General features: G+C 38.4%; 1 protein-coding gene and 1 long non-coding RNA gene across 7 annotated transcripts in view; one reads left to right on the forward strand and one right to left on the reverse strand.

The window, feature by feature from the left end:
• Positions 1-2031: 2031 nt before the first annotated feature.
• LOC148213868 (uncharacterized) lies at positions 2032-9246 on the reverse strand. The gene is made up of 4 exons (XR_015793857.1): positions 9127-9246; positions 8696-8804; positions 6973-6998; positions 2032-2248 (listed from the first exon to the last, which is right to left on the reverse strand). It is a non-coding gene; the product is annotated as an uncharacterized LOC148213868 (long non-coding RNA).
• The window catches only part of SLC25A51 (solute carrier family 25 member 51), a 43708-nt gene continuing 24017 nt past the window's right edge, over positions 2954-22644 (forward strand). The window contains exons 1-3 of one of the 6 annotated variants that reach the window (XM_007421548.4): positions 3011-3301; positions 5347-5420; positions 10163-22632. In XM_007421548.4, the coding sequence (XP_007421610.1) occupies positions 10200-11081 (882 nt within the window). In that variant the 5' untranslated portion in view covers positions 3011-3301; positions 5347-5420; positions 10163-10199 and the 3' untranslated portion in view covers positions 11082-22632. The other 5 variants (XM_007421550.4, XM_025172754.2, XR_015793856.1 and 2 more) reach the window with 5 other exon arrangements.

A 22644-nucleotide genomic window follows, 5' to 3' on the forward strand; every position in this document is an offset into this window, starting at 1 on the left:
TTCTTCATAAAAGAGGTAGAAGAATTGGTGGGAAGAGGAGGGATGAAGAAAGCTTTTTTAAAACTTATAATTGATAAAACTTTTGGGCAGGCCACACTGTCTTTGACATTGCCTAGCGGTGTTTGGAGGGGAATCCAAGTTCCAGGGATGAGACTGATAGTTCAGCATCAATGGGGAGGACCAAAGGCAGTGCTGTCCCTTTTCCCAATGCAACAATGTCGTCCACATATTTGGTAGGCAAGATAAGTGGGAATTCCTGCTGTTTATGTCATGATTCTATCTGGCCCAAGAATTGGGGTTCCCTCCTTGCCAGCTTCAGCTATGATAGGTATACACTGTCCTGATGGACACCTGGGGTTGGGGGAGGGGAGCAAAGCTATTTCTTTATGTGGCTGCCAAACTCAACCAAGGTTAATCTGGGTGGCTTCAAAAAAAGCAACAAACCCTAATGAAAAGAATACAAAATCGCAGTACACACACCTACAAACAATAATGAAACAATAAAACAGCGATCCAAACAGCAATAGCACCCTCATCCAATTAGGGCTCCAGCACATACATGACCCAGCCATGATGGTTTATTTATATTTGTTATGGAGTGGGTTTTGCCTGGGTGTCATCTGCTCTTGTTTTGTTTGTATACATGTATGCCAGTGATTTCCCTGTGTGAACTTTTTGTGAACTTTGCTAGTGCGGTTTTCTGAGAAATACTTATTGTATTGTGCAAAGGGAAATAGGATTGAAGCATTGGCTGGTCACACTACCTATAACAACGTGCCTACAATGAACTGCCTAAAACCAAGATGTGTTCACCAACCCCAAAAGATTGAGGAGCCCCATTCTAAGTCATTCTGTGTGCATTTTAAATGCTCACTAATACCATAAGGAAATCATTCAGGGCCACACTATTCATTCCAGCAAATCAAGCTGGCCTAGTTCTCCCCTTGTAAATGGGAAATGTGCCCTAAAATGCATCTCTATCTCCTGCCACATGAAAAGTTCATGACAAGATATGGAGACCTTCCCTTTGTAAATCAATGGGATAAACCACATCAGCAATCATGGAAAGGGTTTAGTTGGTGTGGGTTATTTCTACAAGATCCATAATATGGCTGAACATTATGGTTGTAATGGTTAGAAACATTGCCACACACATAAAACATGGGCAGGGTTTTGGTCAGTCATAGCTGTCATCCTGACTTTTTTGATACTTCCCTGTAGATGCCTCTGTACCAGAATACCCTTAAACACAGTGATATTGTATGATAAATTCCTGATGAAATGAATCATAGGAAGAACTTTATGATGCATTTTTTCCTGCCATTTGGTGACATAAAATTCTGTTTTTTCTAGAATTTTAGAATTTTAAAAAGCTTGTGTGAAAAAACAAAACAAAACTCTCGATGATCTTATTATTGATGGATAATGGCACAGGAGAGAAACCAAATCAGCAATCCATTTTCACATTCTTATTCATCTTATGGTAATTTCTAACAGATTTATCAATTGCTTTGCACAAGTTTTGATAGTTCCTATGCATATGATAATTATATTGAAATATAAATCAATCAATTTCATTTTATTATGCACTTGGTGTATAGTGTAATGACAATAAAGTTTATTCTATTCTACTATTCTATTCTATGTAATGTTTAAAGACATAGTCAAAGGAAAAAATATTTTAGCCATTGTGAAGCAATAGCTGACATCGCTGAAGAATTTTTTAAAAAATGAAGAGTTTGCTTAGAAGAAATTCACTGAGATGAAAATTTATTTCATGGGAACAAATCAGTGTTGCAGACTGCAATTTTTTTTCCTTTTCCTGTTTTAAGTTAAAAAATAATTATGCATATTTTGAGGTGGCACTATAGAAAATAATGCTAGGGAGTACATTTCAACACACAGGAGTCTCTAGTAGTAGCTTTATTATTTATGGTGTTAAGCCACTGCAAGTAAATAAGTAATATTTTTAAGAACGACATATTATAGAAATCCTTCCTAAGAAGCAAGAAAGACACTCTCTCTTCCCTCTTGTAAATAATTTTTTATTGTGCATTTATAATTTTTATTGTACATTCATTTCCTGGGTACCACATAAATGATGCAACGGATTGTGTGTTTTTGTGGCACTTTAAAGACTAATACCATTACAACAGCTGTGGTTGCTTGCATGAGTCCACTTCAACAGATGCCTTGAGCGGAGTGTCACCTGGGGGGCAGGAGTCCCTTAGTTTTTTGTCTGAATGCTCTGGAAGGGAAGTGGTGTAGAAATTTTCTGTCAGTTGATACCTGAATCCACATGTGAACAGCTTTTTAGGGAGCCAACATGAGGAGGCTACAGTGTCAGAGTTACACAACATGACTTCCCGTAACAGGGATTCCCACTCTTCAGCTCATTGACCCCTTCATGAAGCTTCAGACTGTTCATCAACCCCCAAGCATTTATTATATGAAAATAATTTAATAAAGACTACTTTAACTAATAGTATTACGAATAACAACAATAATAGAGACAACTCAACGCTACTCTTGCAGGCGGCTGATCATCCAGCCCTGGGTAACGCTGTCTCACCACTAGTCACCTACCTTCAGGACTGGGGACTGGCACGGAGCCCTATGGAGACCCCAAAAGATTAACTGGCCCCAAACTACCTTGCATCATTTATCAACCACCTTTTGACCCCCAGCCCTTTATCGACCCCTGGGATTGTCCCATCGACCCTTGGGGGTCGCTACTGAGCTCCCTGGGGAACCCCGTCCTATAGCCTGCCACTATTTCCCCCCTTCATCCTTCTTAGGGGTATGAATGGTGGGACCTCGCGAGACAGCCGCCTGAACTTTCTGCATTTGCCCCTAGCCTTCTCTGCGCCGCCTCCGTTCAGGCAACACAGGAAGCCCTTTTCTCCCCTCCCTCCCTTAAAGCCAAGGCATTCGCGAGAGCGCCCGGCCCCGGCCCGCCTTCTTTCTGCAGGAGAAGCAGCCAAGCGGTCCCCCTTTGCTTTGATGCAGACAAAGCACGAGCGCCACGGCCACCCGGCCTCCGCGGAAGGGGAGCGGGCGGGAGGCGCCAGTCACGTGCCCTTCCCTTGCTGGCGTCACGCGTCTCTGCGGCGCGCGGGGAGGGCGTGGCGAAGGGCTGCGCCCCGGCCGGTCCGGGGTCTCCTGTCAGTTCAGGCCGCCGCGTTGCGCTTCTGCGCCCAGGTCCGCCTGAGCGCAACATGCACGTGAGGAGCAGCGGTGCCGCCGCCATGAAGCCCGCGCGGGTGAGCGAGTTGGCGGGGATTGGTCAGGAGTAGCTCAGGTGAGGAGATGGCGGAAGGAGGAGAAAAGGCGGCGGCAGGCAAGCGAAGAAGCAGGCAGGCAGGCGGGCAAAATGGAGATAAGGAGGTGAAGGAAAGGAGCGGCGGCAGGCCAGGCTGCTCTGCAAGTACTCGCGGCTGACGTCGGGCAAAGGCAGGGTGAGGAGAATAAGGGCGTTTCAGATTAACCAATCCCAGACTCTGTTAATATATTGACCTCCAAACAGGATTGCATCCTGCCTTTTATGGTGGTGTTTTTTTTTTGTCGGCCTGAACTGCTTTTCCTAGGTGGAAAACCGATACAGGGCAAAAATGGGATGAACCTGGGTCATCCTTCTTGGAAAGGCAGAGCAGCGAGGTTAACAATGCGGCCCTCGAAATACCTACTCAGTCCCGTGGTGGGCTAATCCTGTAGAACTCGGGACATACTGTTGTGTAAATCCATATGAACTCCCAAAATGGCATCCCCAAATTTGCAGGGACCAAATCAAATTTGGTTGCAAAATGCCTCATAAATTATGTGTGTACTGTATGTGCATACTGTGTCTGGGATCTTAGGCTTATAGTCACCATCCATTAAATTAAACCATGGGCATTTTTAAAAATCTTTTTCCTGATGTCCACCTGGTAATTTGATATATCTTTACTAGGTTAAGATAAAACTTTTTGGATTGCAGAGGATTTAAAAGTATAGAATATTGACCTCTCTGAGTTTATAGCAGAGACTTCCGCTTTCATTTGCACTTAGGCCCCGTTATATTTAACAGTTTAGATACTGTATTACAAAAACACGATGGCAGTATTGGCTGTAAAAGAAATTGCACATTTATATCATGATAGAATCTTTATTAGACCAACTCCAAATTTGCAAAAATATGCAAGATCTCAAAATCAGGACAGCTTTTATGACTGATGTGTGGGCTAAATAAAAGTGTAGTTCTAACATGGATTTTTAAATATTTGTTTTTATTTTGGGGGGAACTAATAGTTGTACAATATAATACTTATAATAATTTTAGCTATGTGAAGCTTTAATATCTCACTGGCAAATCATATGTACTTCATCATTACAATACTGAGTTTCTCTCAGCCCTAGGAAGGAGGCATTGGCAAACCACTTCTGAAAAAAACTTGCCAAGAAGACTGCAGGGACTTGTCCAGACAGTCTCTGAGAACTGGACACGATTGAACAGATTAAAAAAATAAATGACTGGGATTATTTGTGAAATTCTTTGAATACCTTCATAGGTCTTTATGAAAATATAATTGGCTTATATTTGAAGTATAGAGCATGTGTAGTTTAAGTAAATCATAACAGATAAGTAGCAAATGTCAGCATAGGTAACCATTTGCTTTTAGTTAGATATGAAATTTGCATCAAGAAAAAGATGGGCAACTTCCAAAAACATGTTGCAAAATTTAAGGATGAAATCAGAAAAGAATAACAGGTGTTCTTCTACTTGTTTCTCATAGGCTTATACTTGAGGAAGGATGTATAGTGGGAAGCCAATATCGTTATGATGGAATACAACTAATGGATAGAAATAGCAAGGAAACAGGCATTAGCTAAATGTTAGATAATAGAAAACAAACTTGATTCCAGAGGCTAGATGGGCCTTAAGTTAATGTTGGTGTAATTGGAATATATAGCATTATAGTATATAGCATTCAGAATCCCTTCAAATTCTAAAACTTAGTGATTTGGGGGCATGTATTATGACTGTACTCTCATGAAAAATCTCTATCTCATCATGCTCAAGAAGAAAGTTACAGGAAGTTTTTTTCCTACCCAACTGATAGGGCAAATTTACCACAGTGGGTGGAGAGAAGTTGACAGAATATTTTATGAATGGAGATGGTGAATTGAAGAATTTCAGACAAATGCTGAAGTATAAATTAAATGTTCTTTTAATAAACAAGTCATCGTGAGCACTAGATGGCAGTAGAGCTAATTTTCTATGTCTCTTTACTGCCATCTTCTCCTCAACTAATTTTTGCAGCCAAATCAGGTAGTCCTAATAAAACAAGACTATTGATTCCTTTTTAGGCAGAACAGTTTGAAGACCTGATCCAGAATGCTACTTATAGAGAGAAAATCTTGCTTTGTATCATATAGAAAAGGTAATTATCTAATTTGCACCATGATGGGTCCGATATAATAAGTTTACACCCCCATGTAGGCTATCGTTATCCCATTGTTTTTCAAATAATTTTTATTAAGATTACAATTTAAAAAGTAAAAACCAATACAAGCTACAGTAATATAAATAGAAAAACAGAAAGTGCAGAAAAAGAATAGAAAGAAAAAGAAAGAAAAAAAGAAGTAACTTCCCCCTTTATCATGACAAGTACAAACAATTTTGGTAACTTATCACTATCTCTTAAGCTATTGTTATCACATCTTGAAAGGTGGTGCTGCCTGACAAAGCAGATAGAGCTTGGATAAACTAACATGTAGACTGGTTCCTAATGAATCTGTGCCCCAGTGGAAGGATAGTGAAGGAAGTTTTAATATTCTTCTGTCCTTACTAGCAGGTGTGAATCTTAGTGAATTCTCCACTGTTCTCTCTGTATGTCGCATGAATGCAGTCTGAATTATGCTGAATAGGCAGGCATTGTTTTCTCTGAATTTGGGTATGCAGTAACCTGGTAGTCCCCAGGTTAAGAACTCCCAATTTATGAATGACCCATAGTTAAGAACAGAGCCTATTGTAGCAAAATTCAAGTTAAATACACCATGGTTTGAGTTCATTACACAATACTTAATTCAATAATACTGTTCTGGCTTACATACAAATTCAACTTAAGTTCAGACCTTGGGAATGGAACTTGTTCTTAAACTGGGGTCTATCTGTATATTGGTGGGTCCATTTTCTTCCCTCTCTATTGATAATTTATCAATATAGTGATAAATTATCACTGTATTATGATACTTCCTCAGTGTAGTTAGAACAATATTTTCTATTTCACTAAAACAATTGCCTTTCATCATTGTCCATTTTTTTTGGGCGTTTAGTTGGTAGAATGTAATTGCTGGAACTAGTATCTAACCTTTTACATTATTTGATTTCTATACTGCCTTACTGGGGTAGAACAGTAAAAATTTGAACATAAAAAGGTAAATGAAAGCAACATTAAAAGTGGAAAATCAGAGCAACCAACCAATTCCTACATCCTATAGGAATATACTGTAGTACAGGCATCTTGGAGTTTCTGTGGAGTGCCTTCCAAGGAAGTGCAGAATTAAGGAAAAGCATTAATAGAATAGACAGCATTGTATTCCATCTCTACTTGTTTGTGGAACTTCAACTCATTCCTACCCTTCCTCTTAAGAGTAATATATGAAGCTAAAGGATGGATTTTCCTCCTTTTCTAAATCCAGTCTTGTACTTTTCTAGTTTCCAATTCTGTATTTATTTGCAATAAAAATACTCCCATTCCTCAACTGTCTTTTTATTTTTCCTAAATTAGCCTCTTCTAGAGATAGAATTGAGTTGGGATAAAACTTGTATTTTGTTTTCTTTTTGAGTTGGAAATAGGGGATGAGAGAAAGAGAGAGAGAAAGCTGTCAGGGTAATTCCAAGCAGAATTTGGAGGTGAAAGCGTATAAAAAAATAGATAACGCATGGATAAAAAAAAAGTAAGAGGAAGATTTAAAATGATTGCTACTGACCTGCTTTTGCTCAAACAGGAATGGGGCTGGAAAGACAAGTTTAAAGGTAGATCAGTAGCAGACTTATGCAACAAATTAATTGTGTAATAGAGAAAATAAGGATAATTAAAAAAAATTGGATTGCTTTGTACTTCAGACTACTGTACAGTGCAGTTTTATTTGCCAGATATAAATACTTGGTTACCATGACAGTTTTTTTTTATTGATAGTGCAGATGATAAAGCTATTCAGATAACACATAGGAAGACAAAAACCACCTTTGTCTGGCAGTGGGAAAAAATGAATGTAGGCTCCAGTTATGCTCCTTAAGATGCCGCATTAGAAAGAGTTCTAATTCTACTGTCATGCCTCATTAGAAGAAAATGGAGAATACAAGGGAAACTGAGATTCCTTTAGATATCCAGGACCCAGGCTGGGTAGAGTTTTAAAAGGGGAGGATAGCATTTCAAATTGGTCTCAGAAATAAACTTCAGTGAACTTACTCCATCAGGTATTATATATTCTCAGGGTTTATCAGCTAACCAGCTACATTCTGTATTTAACTGCAGTTTCCCAATTATTCTACACTGAAACAGTGCTGTTTTTTGCAATGAGCAGACTAACTACCTAAAAGCTTGTTAACTTTCATAATAATACAGCTTATCAATAACTGGCTTTACATGTGCAGAAGGTTCTGTTGCAGTAGGAATACTTCCCTACTCAGAACACTAAAAATATCAATGTTTCTGTTCATGACTGGGCCAGAGTAGAAAGTAGCTAAGGTACTTTTTACCTCAGTGTGGTTTTAGGGTAAAGCTTACCCAATGAGTTAGAGAGCTACAGAAATATTTAATGAAATGTAAGTAATCATTATTTTAACACCGTCTAATTATTCTGAATATCTGGAAAGACTTGGAGCAGTTCCTTAGACAACTCGGCCCTCATTAATAATAAAATTCTATTGCAAAGCCAAAAGATCAGATGATAGAAAGTAAGCTGAAGGTAACGTGTCAATTGATACTGAGGCTCTGGAATAGATGGAGGCTACTTCTGGAATTGGCCAGAATGCAATATAATAATCATTAACATCACACATGTCATCACACACTCCTACCTGTATTATATAAATTTTGTATTTATGTTGCCAAATGTTTTTGGCCTTCTTGTTTACTATGTGCTTTAATATATAATGGGAAATGAAAATGCATTGCTAATGAAGAATATAATTATAGATAATCAAGAATCGTTGAGGACCATCAGAATCTGGCACAGGATACTCCTGTTTTGCTCAGGTGGCTGCTGATTTGGAAGTTTAAACCAAAATGTAATAAAGACAAAACACCTATGAGTCATCATTATGTAGTCCCTTTCTGCAGTTTGGGCTCAACATGGGAGTGTATATATCTCCTGTACAGTCATTTATATATTTTTGCTATCAGAAAGATAGCCCTAAACCATTAAGGCAACAACAACAATAATAATGTATTAAACTTGAATGCCACCTGGCACTCAAGGACCCATAGCAATTCACAGCAATTTAAAAAAAAAAAAGGCAGATTTCTACTGGGTTGAAGTGCTGCATTATATACATGGGATAGGGAAGGGAGAGGTGGCAGCCTATGGGCCTCAGTAAAACGATAGAGTTCTTCTGTTGGCTAATCTAATTGCTAAATAATGAGTAGAAAACTTGGTGGTGGTAGCTGAGTCTGCCCCTCCCCTCATTACTAATCCAGAGAATAGGTACCTTGGTGGGAGGAGCATTAATCTGCAGCTGAGGCTTTCTGTTAATTCCCTTTTGACCATGGCGGTTAGAATTCATGATGTCTTTATCCTTCTTTCTTTCTGAAAGTGATCTTAAAAAAAGAAAAAAAGGTGTTTACTCAAGGTTGGGAAAGAAAACCAGAAAATGAAACTGAGAAAGAAGAGTGGACTTGAAGCAATTTATATATTTGTTTAGCTGAGTGAAGTGCAGGAAGATAGCAAGAAAGAAAAAAAAGGAAGCAATGCCTGCAGAGCTTTTCCCTTTTAAAGGCTGTGTATGATAACCTCTTTCTCCATTGGATTGACTTACTTTCCCCCCTCTTTTATTTTGAATAATAAGTAGTGATGATCCACTTTGGTGTAGTGGTTAATGCACTAGGCTAGAAAGTGGGAGATCATGAGTTCTAGTCCTACCTTAGGCATGAAAGCCAGCTGGGTGACTTTGAGTCAGTCAGTCTCTCTCAGCCTAGGAAGGAGGCAATGGCAAACCACTTCCGAAAACCTTGCCAAGAAACTGCAGGGACTGGTCCAGGCAGTCACTAGGAGTCAACACTGACTCGAAAGAAGAAAAAAAATAAATTAAGGAATTAAATTAAGGGTGGATGAGACAAGGCTAAATAAAAAATAAAGTTATAAATACATACTGGCTTAGTCACTAGCTATTCCTAAATCATATTTTAGTATAATATGTTTGAATAAAACTGAGTTTGCAAAAAGAAAAGCAAGTTGTAACAAGGCAAAAGAAAAGCAAACTGAGGCACATTAAGCTCTTGTTTTTATTTTATGTTTTCTTTTATTTGGCTTGCAGTTTTTTCCACTCTTGATTAATTGCAGAAAGGTAGGCACTTCTTTAGGCTGGTTAATTTTTAAAAGATGTTGGAAATGCTGAAGAGTGTCTGTGCATCTAGTATTTTATTTAAATCCAAAGAAGGACAGGATAGAAGTAGGAGGTCTGTAGCTCTGTGGAAGTCAAAAATTATTTTTATTTTTTAAAGAAATAAATTCATTATGAAAGAGAACAGGGGAACAGTTGCTGGAGTAAGGAATATTGTAAAATGCTGATCAGTATTAATATGTAGGATACTGTCCAAGGATTAATTCCATTGAGAAGACACTGGATACACCGAAATGGTGTGTCCATTGGGAAAGGGTATAGTATCGGTTGGTTGGCAGAGACCCTGGAAATTAAATATTTTCAAATCTTTTATAATGCGTTCCATGGAAATATTTTCATGGTAATTTATATTATTACAAGGAAAGCAGGAGTTGAGAACATACTCTCAGTACTTTTGAAGAAGGATGTTCTCTGAAATTCAGTATTTAGAGAACTAGAGACCTTTCAGAAAACAAATGAATAGGCGTGTTAAAGCTCTTGTTATGTGGTTATTTTTCTACCTAAAGTGCAGGCAAGTAGCTTCTGGCTTTGTTCAATCACCTTTACTTCTTGTAGGAGAAGAGAATACCTATGTGAGGACACAGCAAGCAGCATGATGGATTCAGAAGACCTTTTTCTTAACAAGTCAAAGGCAGATCAAACTGGTAATTGCATTGTAAAAGTGAACTCAGGCAAACATTACTTCTGTGGTTATTGTGCAGCCATTACAAATGTTGGAATAACTTTTCCAATCCAGAAAGTCCTCTTTCGGCAACAGCTGTATGGGGTACGAACCAGAGACGCAATATGTCAGCTACAGAAAGATGGGATCAGAAATTTGTACCGAGGTATCCTTCCTCCACTGATGCAGAAGAGCACAACCCTGGCATTAATGTTTGGCCTATATGAGGACTTGTCTTCCGTGCTCCTAAGACACATAAGTGCACCTGAAATCTTGGCCCGGAGCTTAGCAGCTGTGCTTGCTGGGACCACAGAAGCTGTCCTGACCCCTTTTGAGCGTGTGCAGACACTTCTGCAGGACTACAAACATCATGACAAATTTACAAACACTTTCCAAGCATTCAGAGTTCTTCGAGAGCATGGGGCCAGGGAATATTATCGGGGCTTGGTGCCAATCCTGCTTCGGAATGGTCCTAGCAATGCTCTGTTTTTTGGCCTGCGAGGACCCATCAAGCAGTGCTTGCCAGAAGCAACAACTTATAGTACTCATCTGATCAATGATTTCATATGTGGAGGGGTATTGGGTGCTATGTTGGGATTTCTGTTTTTCCCAGTGAATGTTGTAAAAGCCCGCATGCAGTCGCAAATTGGTGGGGAATTCCAGTCTTTTTCCACAGTCTTTATGAAGATTTGGCTGGAGCGTGACAGGAAACTGACACATCTCTTCCGAGGAGCCCATCTGAATTATCACCGGTCCCTGATTTCTTGGGGAATAATTAACGCAACCTATGAATTCTTGCTTAAATTACTATAATTGGTTATGAATTTTCTCTCTCTGGTTGAACATCGGACGATCCTGAGCTGTTAGTTTCCAGGAAATAAACACTCGCAAGTATCTCTGACTCCATAACATTTGAGAAACTAAATTGCCAACAACTAATGGTATGGATGTCAGTTATTTAAACAGTGCCTAACTAGTTCAAAACATAATTGTATTCACTCTTGTTCTTGGCCTTCCAATCTATGGATGTGGCAGCTGTATGGCTAAAGCAACTAACTGAGAAGTTTCCTGAAATATAAAGAAGCCAGCAGGTTGATACAGTCAAAGCTTAATAAACTAAACATGCTGGCCTATGACAGTTTGTTCCAGATCACCTTCAGCTTTACTCAACACTCCTGGTGATCCAAAGAATGCACTTCGTAGAAAATAACAGAGCAAAAAAACCTGATATTTAATTTGTTGCTTGACCATTTGTAACAAATGGTAGCATTTTTGTAATAAGTGGACCTTGAGTTTCCATGAAGCTTCATGTCCCCCCTCTTGTTTTTTATTATGATGAATATTATTATACTTTGAAAAGAGACTGCCAAATGTAGAAGAAAAAACTCTTGTTCTAAAACAGGTTCCAAGTAGTTTTGGAACACTATTGATGTAAGTGACATCTTGTCAACATTAGTATTAAATTTTAGAAACTGGTGGATGTATCGCTACTACTAAATAGTGGGTGTCAACTGTGGAGGAAAGAGTGAGAAAAGCACTGCTGTCTGAAAAGCTTTAAAATATTTATCTTGCACTGTCACTGGATTTTTCAATGTCAGGTGTTTAAGCTGCTAATTTTGGTGAAATGGATACTCTAAACCAGTGTAGTTTCTTTTACCCTCCCCCCCCCTTTTTTTTCAGGTTTAAAAATTATGGTACAAATCACAACTGGTGCAAACCAAAAGTAAGCATGCTAAAATCCCAGTTACTTCTTAGTGGTACAGTACAGCTGACTGAATGAGTTATGCTCTACATCAGTCTAGGGTCTAGTGAAGCAGAATTTTACTATACCAAAATAAAATATTTATTGCCATTTTCAGGGTATTCCACTCTGTTGAAAAAGAAATTACAGAGCTATTTCACACACCACTCAGGAGTGTTTTATACTGAGGGCATGTGAGTTTGCATCAGGCTAGTTTGCCCTTTGCTTTTCCTGGAATCTTTTAATGTAGATCCATATCCATCCAAGAAAGTCTGGCATAGGAGATTCATCCATCCACTTTTAACAACTGACAAATTTGTCTAAATCCTTTATATATAGCCTATCCTTTCCCAGTCTATGAACCAGCCTCATAATGTGATGTGAAGGACCATGCATATATTAAAAAAGAAGGAAGAATGAAAAAAAGTCTCTGCAAATATTACTCAGGCTGATTTTCTATGAATTTTAAATCATGCCAACAAACACTTATGTATATGAAATAGTAAGCAACAGGTTGGTTAGCGAGAGGAAATTCAGTCAAAATAATCATTTGGGGTGGGAGATTTTGTGCAAATAGGAGTTAATATTTCCTATTTATGATTTATAGGAAAGCTCTCCCAAACTCAACTGATTATTCTCCAAGTGTTAGAATTATTTTCTTAAAATTTAGTTAACAGTAGGTTTGAGATGGTAGGATTTTTAGTTTATCTTGTCTGTTGTCCCTCCCCTACAAGAGTGCCCCAGATCAACATTTAATTCATCTTCTAGATTTCTTGATACTTAGGATACTTAGTTTCACAGTTGGATTGCCAAGCACAAAACGAAGAATGCTTACTATTTTGAATGTTGTAATTATATACATATAAACAAAATCTCTGTTGAATGTTTAACTGGTAAAATATAATTCTGCCAGAGGGTGTTTTTTTTTTTCCTGGCAACTTCTTTGGTGGAATAAATACAAGTAAATCCAGTTTCCTGAAATGAATGTTCTGTAATAATTGTTTCTGTTTTTCCCTGGCCATAAAGGCTGAGAATATTTGGAGGCATGCCATACGCATTTCCTGCCCACTCTGTATGGCTGGGGTCTTGGTCCTGTCTTCTCACCCACCCCAACAGAACAGCCCTTAATGGAACTGCAAGGAACACAATGAGGGCATGCTTAAAAATAGAGTTGCAAAAGCAGTGGTTTTTTAAGTATCAGAATCAATGGAGGAAGAAGGTTTAGCTCCCCCCATCCTGTGGCTATTATGCCTCCAGTGGGGAGATGTGGCTGTATGAACGGTGATGTGTATGTGTGCGCGTGTGTACACTATCAGCCCTACCCATTCATGCAGCCATCCAAAATATTTTGTGAACACCAGCGGACTTCTATGTGAAAAAAAAAAAACCCTGCCTTCCTCTGCCTTAGCAGTAATCTTTAATACTTGATCAAGTCAAAGGAAAATAGACATATTTTCTTAGGTTGCCAGATTTTTCTGTATCGTATCCTCAGAGGCTATGAAGAGAACGTAACTTAAAATTTACATATGCAATTTTATTTTATTTTTTTAATTGTAAAAATACAGGTAGTCCTCTAATGATGGAAATTGGGATCAGCAACTCTGTTGCTAAACAATGCAGTTGCAAACCATGATGTCACCTTACTGTGCCGACTTACTACAACAGTTGCGGCACTTCCGGTTGCGGTCGTTAAGTGAATCCCGTGCAGTTGTTAAGTGTGACATCACATAATCGCCATTTTTGACCTGCCGGCTTCCCCATTGACTTTGCTCATCGAAAGCTGGCAATGAGGATCACAAATGGTGATCGCGTGACTGCAGGACACTGTAATGGCCACAATTCCAAGGACTGGTCGTAAGTCTCTTTGTTCAGCGCTGTCGTAACTTTGAACAGTCGCTGAACAAGTGGTCAGTTAGTGAGGACTACCTGCAAGGTATGATATCTCTTCCTGGTTAGCTGCTTGATTGATGAGCATTTGGGGCACCAATATAATACTTCATTTTTTTATAGTAATTTTATTAAAAATTACAATTACAAAGATAAAAATGAATTCAAACTGAAAAAAGAATAAAAAGAAAAGAAAATGCAAGAAAGAAAAAATAGGAAAGAAAATAACATAGTAAAGAAAAAGAAAACAAAAATATATAAAGAAATAACTTCCCCCTTCATCACAACAAGTATAAATTTTAGTAACTTATCACTTTCTCTTAAAATTAAACGATCTCTTCTTTCCATATCCCATCTCTTATCTATCAACAAATCCTTAAAGCTTTGTTATTTCAGTCCTGATCAGCAAAAGTCCATTAAGGGTTACCAGAGATACCAGCATATCTACAGGTAGTCCCTGCATTAAGAATGATTCAAGTTAATTACACAATACTACTTATACAGTTATATACAATAATACTATTCTGGCTTACACACAAATTTGACTTAAGGACAGACCTTGGGAATGGAAGTCGTTCTTAAACTGGGGACTACCTGTATTTTAACCTTCATCCAGTAAACCAATTTTATATTCCTTCCTTTTACTTTTAACAATCTTGATCTTTAGTTCCTTCAAATAATGTCCTAGAACTTGATTTCTTTTCATTTTTTCTTTGTCCTTTCTCACAAAATTCTTCAAAGCTTTAACAATCCTCTTTTGTAAATCCAATATAGGAAAATTATCCAGGTCACTCTCTTGGTCTGTTATTCATATATTCCTTTTAATTATTAAGACATCAGCCGGTTTCTTTTGTATTTCCAGTGTAGCATCTTTTTCCATATCATTCTTGTAGCCTGTCATTTTTAAATCCACTTTCAGATCAGTCTCAATCTTGTCAGGTAAAATTTGTTCCTCTTCTATAACATCTTTTAAACACAGACTACCTGTAGAGACAGACACTCTTAAAATTAACTTCTGGGTCCATTGTACAAAAATATCCTCCAATATGTCCAAAGTTAAAATATATTGCTTCATTCTGTATTAGTAAGTCAAATTTAAATGTTCTCCTTTAATTGTAATCTTTAGTTCCTTCTGGCTCCCTCTGGTGCCCAACCTTCAAAGTCTCATCCTATCATTTTTTAAAAGAGAATTCAAAATAAAACCATTTGGCCATGGGAAGGATTCTTATAATTAATTCCAAAATCATATTTCAAATCTTATCTGAACCCTTAGTCCATTTGTAACTTTCCAAAATCAAAGTTCTAATCACTCTTTTGCTGTTTATTCCAAAAGAAGAAAATTTAAGTCTTTAACTTGTATTTAAAACTTCTTTCGCTAAGGATTGAAGGAAACTCACCTGGTGCTGTGAAACTTGTTGATCCAAAGGTTCCTAATAGCTGAAAAGCAGTTAGCAAGCCATTTCCAAAAGTGATTAGAAAAGGAAGTATGCGTACCCAGTGTCCTTTTGAAGGTACTGACCATGGTTTGAGCAAGATAGCTATTCCCTTGTCTCCCAGAGCTCTAAACCCGCTGAAGACTGCTGTCCTGCAGTCTCCTCATGAGGAGCAACGGTATGGTGCACTTGTGGGTGATTTCAAGTTCCCTCCTTGGCTGGAGAGAAATTACAAAGAGCTGGTCTAATTGCCAGGTCCACTTTTAGCAGAGCCGTCTTCAAGTTTGCCATTTCTTCCCCAGAAGTCTCCCAATGTAATACTTCATAGATGAGAATAGAAAACCCAAGAATGGTGATGGAATTCATATTGCTTATTCCAGCCAGTTAGGTGGCAGCATCTAATAACACGTGCTTGCTCAAATAGCTCAACAGGGTCTGATCTGGTTAGTATTTGGTTGGGAAGTCACTGAAAATATTTGGGATAGTGGCTAGACTGAGAAATTGAGAAAACGTCCTGGAAGAAGGCTAGGATAAACCATGTCTGTCAGGAAAACTACATGTACATGTCCCTGAAATCACTAAGAATTAAGCTCAACCTGAAGATTTTTCTTTTTTGCATATCTCTAGAATATAATTACTGTTTTATAACCATTTGGACAGAGTCAGCTATAGGCAATGTAGTGCTTTCTACACGTACAGAAAGTTGCTGCTTTATACTGTACATTTCATTTTCCTCCTTAAACCTCCTCTTGAAGAGTAGGTAATGGAATGCCTTGTGACAGAGTTCTCCCAGTCTTAAAAGCCGGCCAGGCCTCCTTCCCACCCACAATCTCAGTGTTCTGTAAACTTTGGAAATCATAGGTAGTTCAAAAGTTTTGTTTTGTTTTAACTTGTAAGTTAAAATATTTCTGGGTACCAAAGAACAGGGTGGCAGAAACAGTCACATTATTAGAGGAAGCCTCATTTGCTCGCCAACAGAGGGGCCTAAGTTCCGTATCAGACAGATTGGCACCAAGATGTGACATTATTAGTGTTTTGCCCCTCTTCATAATTCATATCAATCAGACGTGTTCTTTCAGGATATTCTATCTCTTTCTCCTCCCTGCACCCACATCTATTCTAAGTATGCTCAGTACTCATTAGGCTGTTATGAGGCTCATCCCCTTTTTCCTACCTCTACAAATGTTAGGATATTGGGTGCATGTTGATGTTGCCTTTTTTCTTAATAATCTTATTTTGGATACATCTAATATCTCATGGATGTTAGGTTGTACGTAAAGCTCAGGCAAGTTACTTGCTTTTTAAAGAAATGTTTCAGCTAGCAACACCAATATATTAGCTGCTAATTAAGCTGAACTAGGATGGCCCTAAACAGTTATTTTATTAAATTCAACATTATGTGAAATAGGTTATTTCTATATTCATGGCTTTAAGCATCATCTGATGGTAAAGTTAAGTAATAGGATGGAAGTGTTAGTAATAAAGTTATTGATTACCCCTGTAACTAGCCAGTTAAAAAGAAATAAGAATGCACAGTCTTCAAGAAAATACTCCCAAATTAATTATGTTGCCTGTTGGATAAAAATATAACGTTAATTTGTCCAACAAGTTTAAAATGTATGCCATTGGCTCTGAGTTACACTGGAAGAAGGTGTCAAGTTGGTGCACTCCAGGGCTCATTTGATGCTCTGTAATGTTTAGCATATTTATAAATGGCTTTGACAAGGGTTAGAAAATAGGATTATCAGATTTGCAAGTGACACAAAGGGGTGATAGCAAACACCTCAGAAATCAGTATCAAGATTCAGGAAGATCTTGACAAGCTCAGTTTCAACAAGGACAAATGCAAAACCCTTCATTTGTATGGGAAAAATCAAAAGCACGAGTATAGGATGTGCAACAGTACATATGAAAAGGATCTGGATGTCTTGGTGAATCTCAAATGGAACATGAACCAACAATGATGCAGCTGCGTACACAGTCCTAGCCTGCATCAACAGAAGTACAGTGTCAGGATAATAATTCATTGTTCCTCTCTGTTCAAGTTGGTAAGACCACATCTGGAACAGTGGGTCCAGTTCTCAACACAGCATTTTAGGAAGGACACTGATGAATAGGAGTATGTTTTGAGGAAAATAACCAAGATATTAAGGATCCTGGAAGGAAAAACTTAAAGGAGTGGTTAGCAGCATTCAGAATGTTTAGCCTGGAGAAGATAAGACAGTTATTTTCAAGTACAAGTAGTCCTTGTTTAGCAACCACAATTGGGACTGGCAACTTGATCATTAAGTGAAGCAGTTGGTAAGTGAAACTGCAACTGTGCTTACAATCTTACTTCAGCTTTCCTTTGCTTTACAGACTTGCAAAGATCATAAATGCAAAGATTGGTCGCAAAATTACTTTTTGTAATTGCGAATGATTAATGTATGAGGCGGTCACTAAATGAGGACTACCTGTATCTGAATAACTGCCATGGAGAAGATGGAGTAGATTTGTTCAGCATTATTTCAGAAAATAGACCAGAAACTGGTTTTAAATTACAAGAAAGCAGATTTTGATAGGACATCAGGAAGAATTTCCTACCAAGGAGCTGTTCCGCAATGGGGGAATCTTTTCCTGGAAGTATTTCAACAGAGTCTGGAAGGCCATCTCCTGGAGATGCTCTAGTGGATTGCAGAGCAAAGAGTTGGACTGGAGGTCTGTAGTATTAGGATCTGAAGTGTGCAGCTACCATATGAGACCACAAAAGACAGTTCTTTCCTACATCACACCTGAATATTGCACACCTCTAAAAGGAAAGAAGTAGCTGTTCATCTTCGTGCTAATTTAATAGTGCAAACTCTCCACTCATCTGCTGTTGACAAGCCATTTCCCACTGCTGAGTTAATGTGTTATGCATCCATTCGTGAGAGCAGAAATCTAGACTGGCATCAAATTTGCTCTCCTCCCCCCTGCCCCATTGCCTCTTTTCAACTCATTGCAATCATCTGACTTCCCTCCAGGTTAATGAGTTGGTAATGAATGACAAAGCCTACTAGATTTTATACCAGAGTTTTTGAAACTCTTTTCTGCAGAACCCTGAGGCTTCTGTGGGAAAGTAAGAGTGCACGCATGCACACACACGTACACGCACACACCCACACAAAGTTCACTCAAATGAAGCCAGTTTTCTATCACTAGTGCTTTGCCTTTTGATCAGAAGTTCTTGGAATTCTTTCTTTCTTTTTTAAATAACCAGTTCCATGGCCTGAAAAATTTTTGAAAACCCATATTTTATAGCTCTTGTGGCTGCTCTTGGATGACATTTAACATTTAAGCCTGTCACAGAGCTGGAGATGAGATGAAGGCAATGCCATGGGAATATAACCAAACAACAAAAGAGGTTGCCACAACATATGTGTGGTATGATTCGGTGCAAGTAGGAAAAGACTGTTGCTCCATATACAGTTAACTGTAGTAGTAGCAAAGGGTGAGTATTTTACTAGCAAAGAAGAAAGGACTAATTCTCTAATAATACAAGCCCAACTAAAATTTGCTAATTTGATTTTAGCTGAATATTTCTACTGCATGGATAATTGAAGTTCTGAGGAATGGACACCAATTTGGCTCTGAGAATAAGCACGGGAGAAAATTAATTCCTCTGCCACTCAGGACAATAAACTGGATTTGGGGATGTATGAATTGCTTCAAATTAGAGTGCTGTCCCTGACATCCTGTGCCTGAATCCACCCTCAGTGAAGAAAGAAACTTACACGTAAACAAGTACAGTGGTACCTCTACTTACGAACTTAATCCATTCCGTGATTCTGATCGCAAATCGAGTTGGTTGCAAGTCGAAGTAAATTTTCCCATAAGGTTCAATGTAATTACCATTAATCCGTTCCGGCGTCCGCGGACCACGCGTCAGGGGCAGAAAAACGGCCGCCGACCACACGTCAGGGCGGAAAAATGGCCGTGGACCACGTGTCAGGGGCGGAAAAACGGCCGCGGACCACGCCTCAAGGCGGAAAAAATGGCTGTGGACCACGTGTCGGACGGAAAAACGGCCGCGGACCACGTGTGTCGGACGGAAAAACGGCCGCGGACCACGTGGAACGGGTGGAAAAATGGCCGCGGACCACGTGGAACGGCAGAAAATGGCCTTGGACCACGTGGAACGGGCGGAAAATGGCCGCGGACCACGTGGAACGGGCGGGAAAATGGCCGCGGACCACGTGGAACGGGCGGAAAAATGGCCGCGGACCACGTGGAACGGGCGGAAAATGGCCGCGGACCACGTGGAACGGGCGGGAAAATGGCCGCGGACCACGTGGAATGGGCGGGAAAATGGCCACGGACCACGTGGCACGGGTGGAAAATGGCTCGTAAGTCGAGGCAAGTTTGTAAGTAGAGGTAAATTTTTGGGGCCAGAGCTGATCGTATCTTGAAAATTTTGTAAGTAGGGGCGTTCATAAGTAGAGGTACCACTGTAATAGTAATAGAGCAGGAGGTGTCCTATGCTGGCATGGAGAAGGGTTCAAGGATGCCTATGTCTCACTCAGAGCCTATTGTAAGACACTCCCTGTGGAATACTTCCAGGGAGAGCCACAATGTCAGCGGCAGTTTACCATAAAAACAGTAGTTTAAATACAGTAGTTTAAATAACTTGGATTAAATCAGGGTGGGAGGAGGAAGAGGTTAAAAATCATAACCCTGAATTTCAACTTAACACCAAATTGGTTTATTTTAAACCGATGCTCCTTTTCTCCTTGTTCAAAGGTCACAGTTGGATTGGAATCAAAGTGGAAACAGCTGAAGTAAAACCCAAATAAGCACAATTAGGCTTATTCATAACAGCACTAGCAGCATCTCACTAATGTTGTTCTTGAAAAAAGCTAAGCATTTAGATCTAATTAGTGCTTAGATAGGAGACCACCAGGAAATGTGTGGTACAAAACCAATTCTCTACCATTTGCATTGAACTCAACAGTAGAAATATGATTTAATGTACGGAAAGAGATGTCTATTAAATCCAAATGTCAATTAAATCCAACTTTATTGTAATGGTTTCTATACAACATAGAACAAAAATAGGATTTTCCATAGGATGGGTACTTAGGAACATAATTTTTCCTAAGCATCTTCCTCTTTTTCTGTATTAATTTCTCACCTAGCCCAGGGATACCAGGATGGTTTCTCGGAAACAAACTTTTTTTTTTTTAAATGAAGAAACAAATGATGTCAGTATGCAGTTGAATCACTCCTTCAGTGGATGTCAGTGGGACCTGGTTGTATTTACTAGCTGGGTCACTCACTTCAGTAAGCTGTGGTTGCTTAATAATTGTTTGAATAGTTTTCATTCATAATATCAAGCTAAAACAAAACAAATATGGTATGCTATGTATGAACCCAGCTACTATATAATAGATGAATTTGAGTTTCTGAGGAAGAGAATTAAACACAAAATCCTCCACACTGGCACTTGATATAGTATAGACCAGGGAAAATTTACCATATGGTTCTGCTAATGCATGAAACACAATGCTTGAAGCATGCTAAAGGGGATTATTTAAATATGGTTTTGAATACTGATAATTTTGAGTATCTAAAAGATACTTAAATGCATCCATCTACATTACTGTATGCATTTAGTCTGTACAGTATTCAGATTTTAAAAAAGGATGCGTAAAATGCAACTGCACGTTAAATAGTGAAATACAAGCAACAAATTAATTCAGAGTATGGATGTGAAGTGTTTATTAAGCAAGCAAGAGAAATTGTTCAAACATTTATGTCACTCATGTAAGAGTAAATACGTTTTCTAGACAGTTCTTGTAGATGTATTTAAAATGTACACCTTTTATTATGAAATAATTTCAAAATACTCTACATGCACAAATTTGTACTTTTGTATTTAAAAAGAATTTTTTTGCACCAGATGGGAAGATAATGTATACAAATAAGCTGTCACAACAAATCCATTAATTAATAGGATGCAAATTATTTATGGAACTGGCTTTAGATTAATGTACATCTCAGCTCTATCCATTTACTTGTCTTCATTTTTTTCAGCCTCTTCTCTTTTGACATTTGGGAAATAATTCTCCATTATACTGGTCTCCAAGTTTCACTCAACAGTTTTCCACAATGATCTTTAAAAGGGAGGGAGGCTGTCTCTTCTATACTAGATTCAGTCGGTCAGCTCCATCTGATACATGGTTACATGGAAGTCTTCCTGAATTCAACACAAACTCCAAAAATAACTGTATGTAGAATTCCTACCCAATCCATTTTTAGACTGAACCTGGAAACAATACCTACAAGTAGATTTTTATGCAACTATTCTCCATATAAGTAGAGAGAAGTGTAATCTACTGCTAGGATTAATATTTTGAGATTCATACCCCACCCCCCAAAAAATAACTACAAAATATCTTATTCTTTTTACAGAATTCATCAAATCTCAATCTGCTAATTCTTACAATGAAATTCTGTCTATGAAATAGGTTCAGTAGCATCCAATGACATTTATTCCGTAATATGTTTATTTAGAATTGCAGCCTTCGTCATTCTTTAGAGCTAAAACCAATCTGATCCCTGACATTCATTACAAAAAGCTGAAAGAAAGTAGAATATTCAAGTGTTCAGAGACATCCTATAATATAAAAATATTTGAGAGAAAACATGCAAAATATGTAATAGCTGCCAGTTCTGATAGTCAATGTATAGCTGGTATGCAATGTCAAAGCATTTGCTTTCATGCTCAAGGAGTACTTTCCACACTAATTTGCATGCCAAGAAATTAACTCCAGGGCATGTTCAAGAATGCGTACTCCGTTCCTATAGACATTATTGAGCTTCAACCTTTTGATCCCCAAGTATGTGTCTTGGAACATCTGACATTTCCTTATAATTGTACATTACAGTAGATCAATTTTGTTGGGCCATCTGTCTTTCAGGTAAGGTTACCAACCATAGCTGATTGTTTTCAATGTGAATTATGAACCAGGAATATGTGGCACTTTTAATATGTGCTCTATATCCCTTTGAAATCAATGCAACAAATTTTAGTCTGATTTCAACAGTACTGAAACATGACCAGCTTTCTCACAATCTGAGCTACGATGTTTTATAAGTAGAAGCCTTTTTTTACCCCTAATAAATACAGTACTCAGATTTGACAAAATTCTCAAATTTGATGTATATTACTGCACTCAGTGTACAAACAGCAACAATTACAAGTGTACACACCAGTAGTATTTTGATAAACTCTTACAATGTTTTTGCATCAATGTATCAAAGTCAATAAATATAATTTATCTGCTTTGGCTGATAT

This window comes from Python bivittatus, unplaced genomic scaffold, assembly GCF_059951505.1.
Source record: "Python bivittatus isolate LINGU-HERP-01145 unplaced genomic scaffold, Pbiv_v1 ctg000850_np1212, whole genome shotgun sequence".
Classification (NCBI taxonomy): Eukaryota; Metazoa; Chordata; class Lepidosauria; order Squamata; family Pythonidae; genus Python; species Python bivittatus.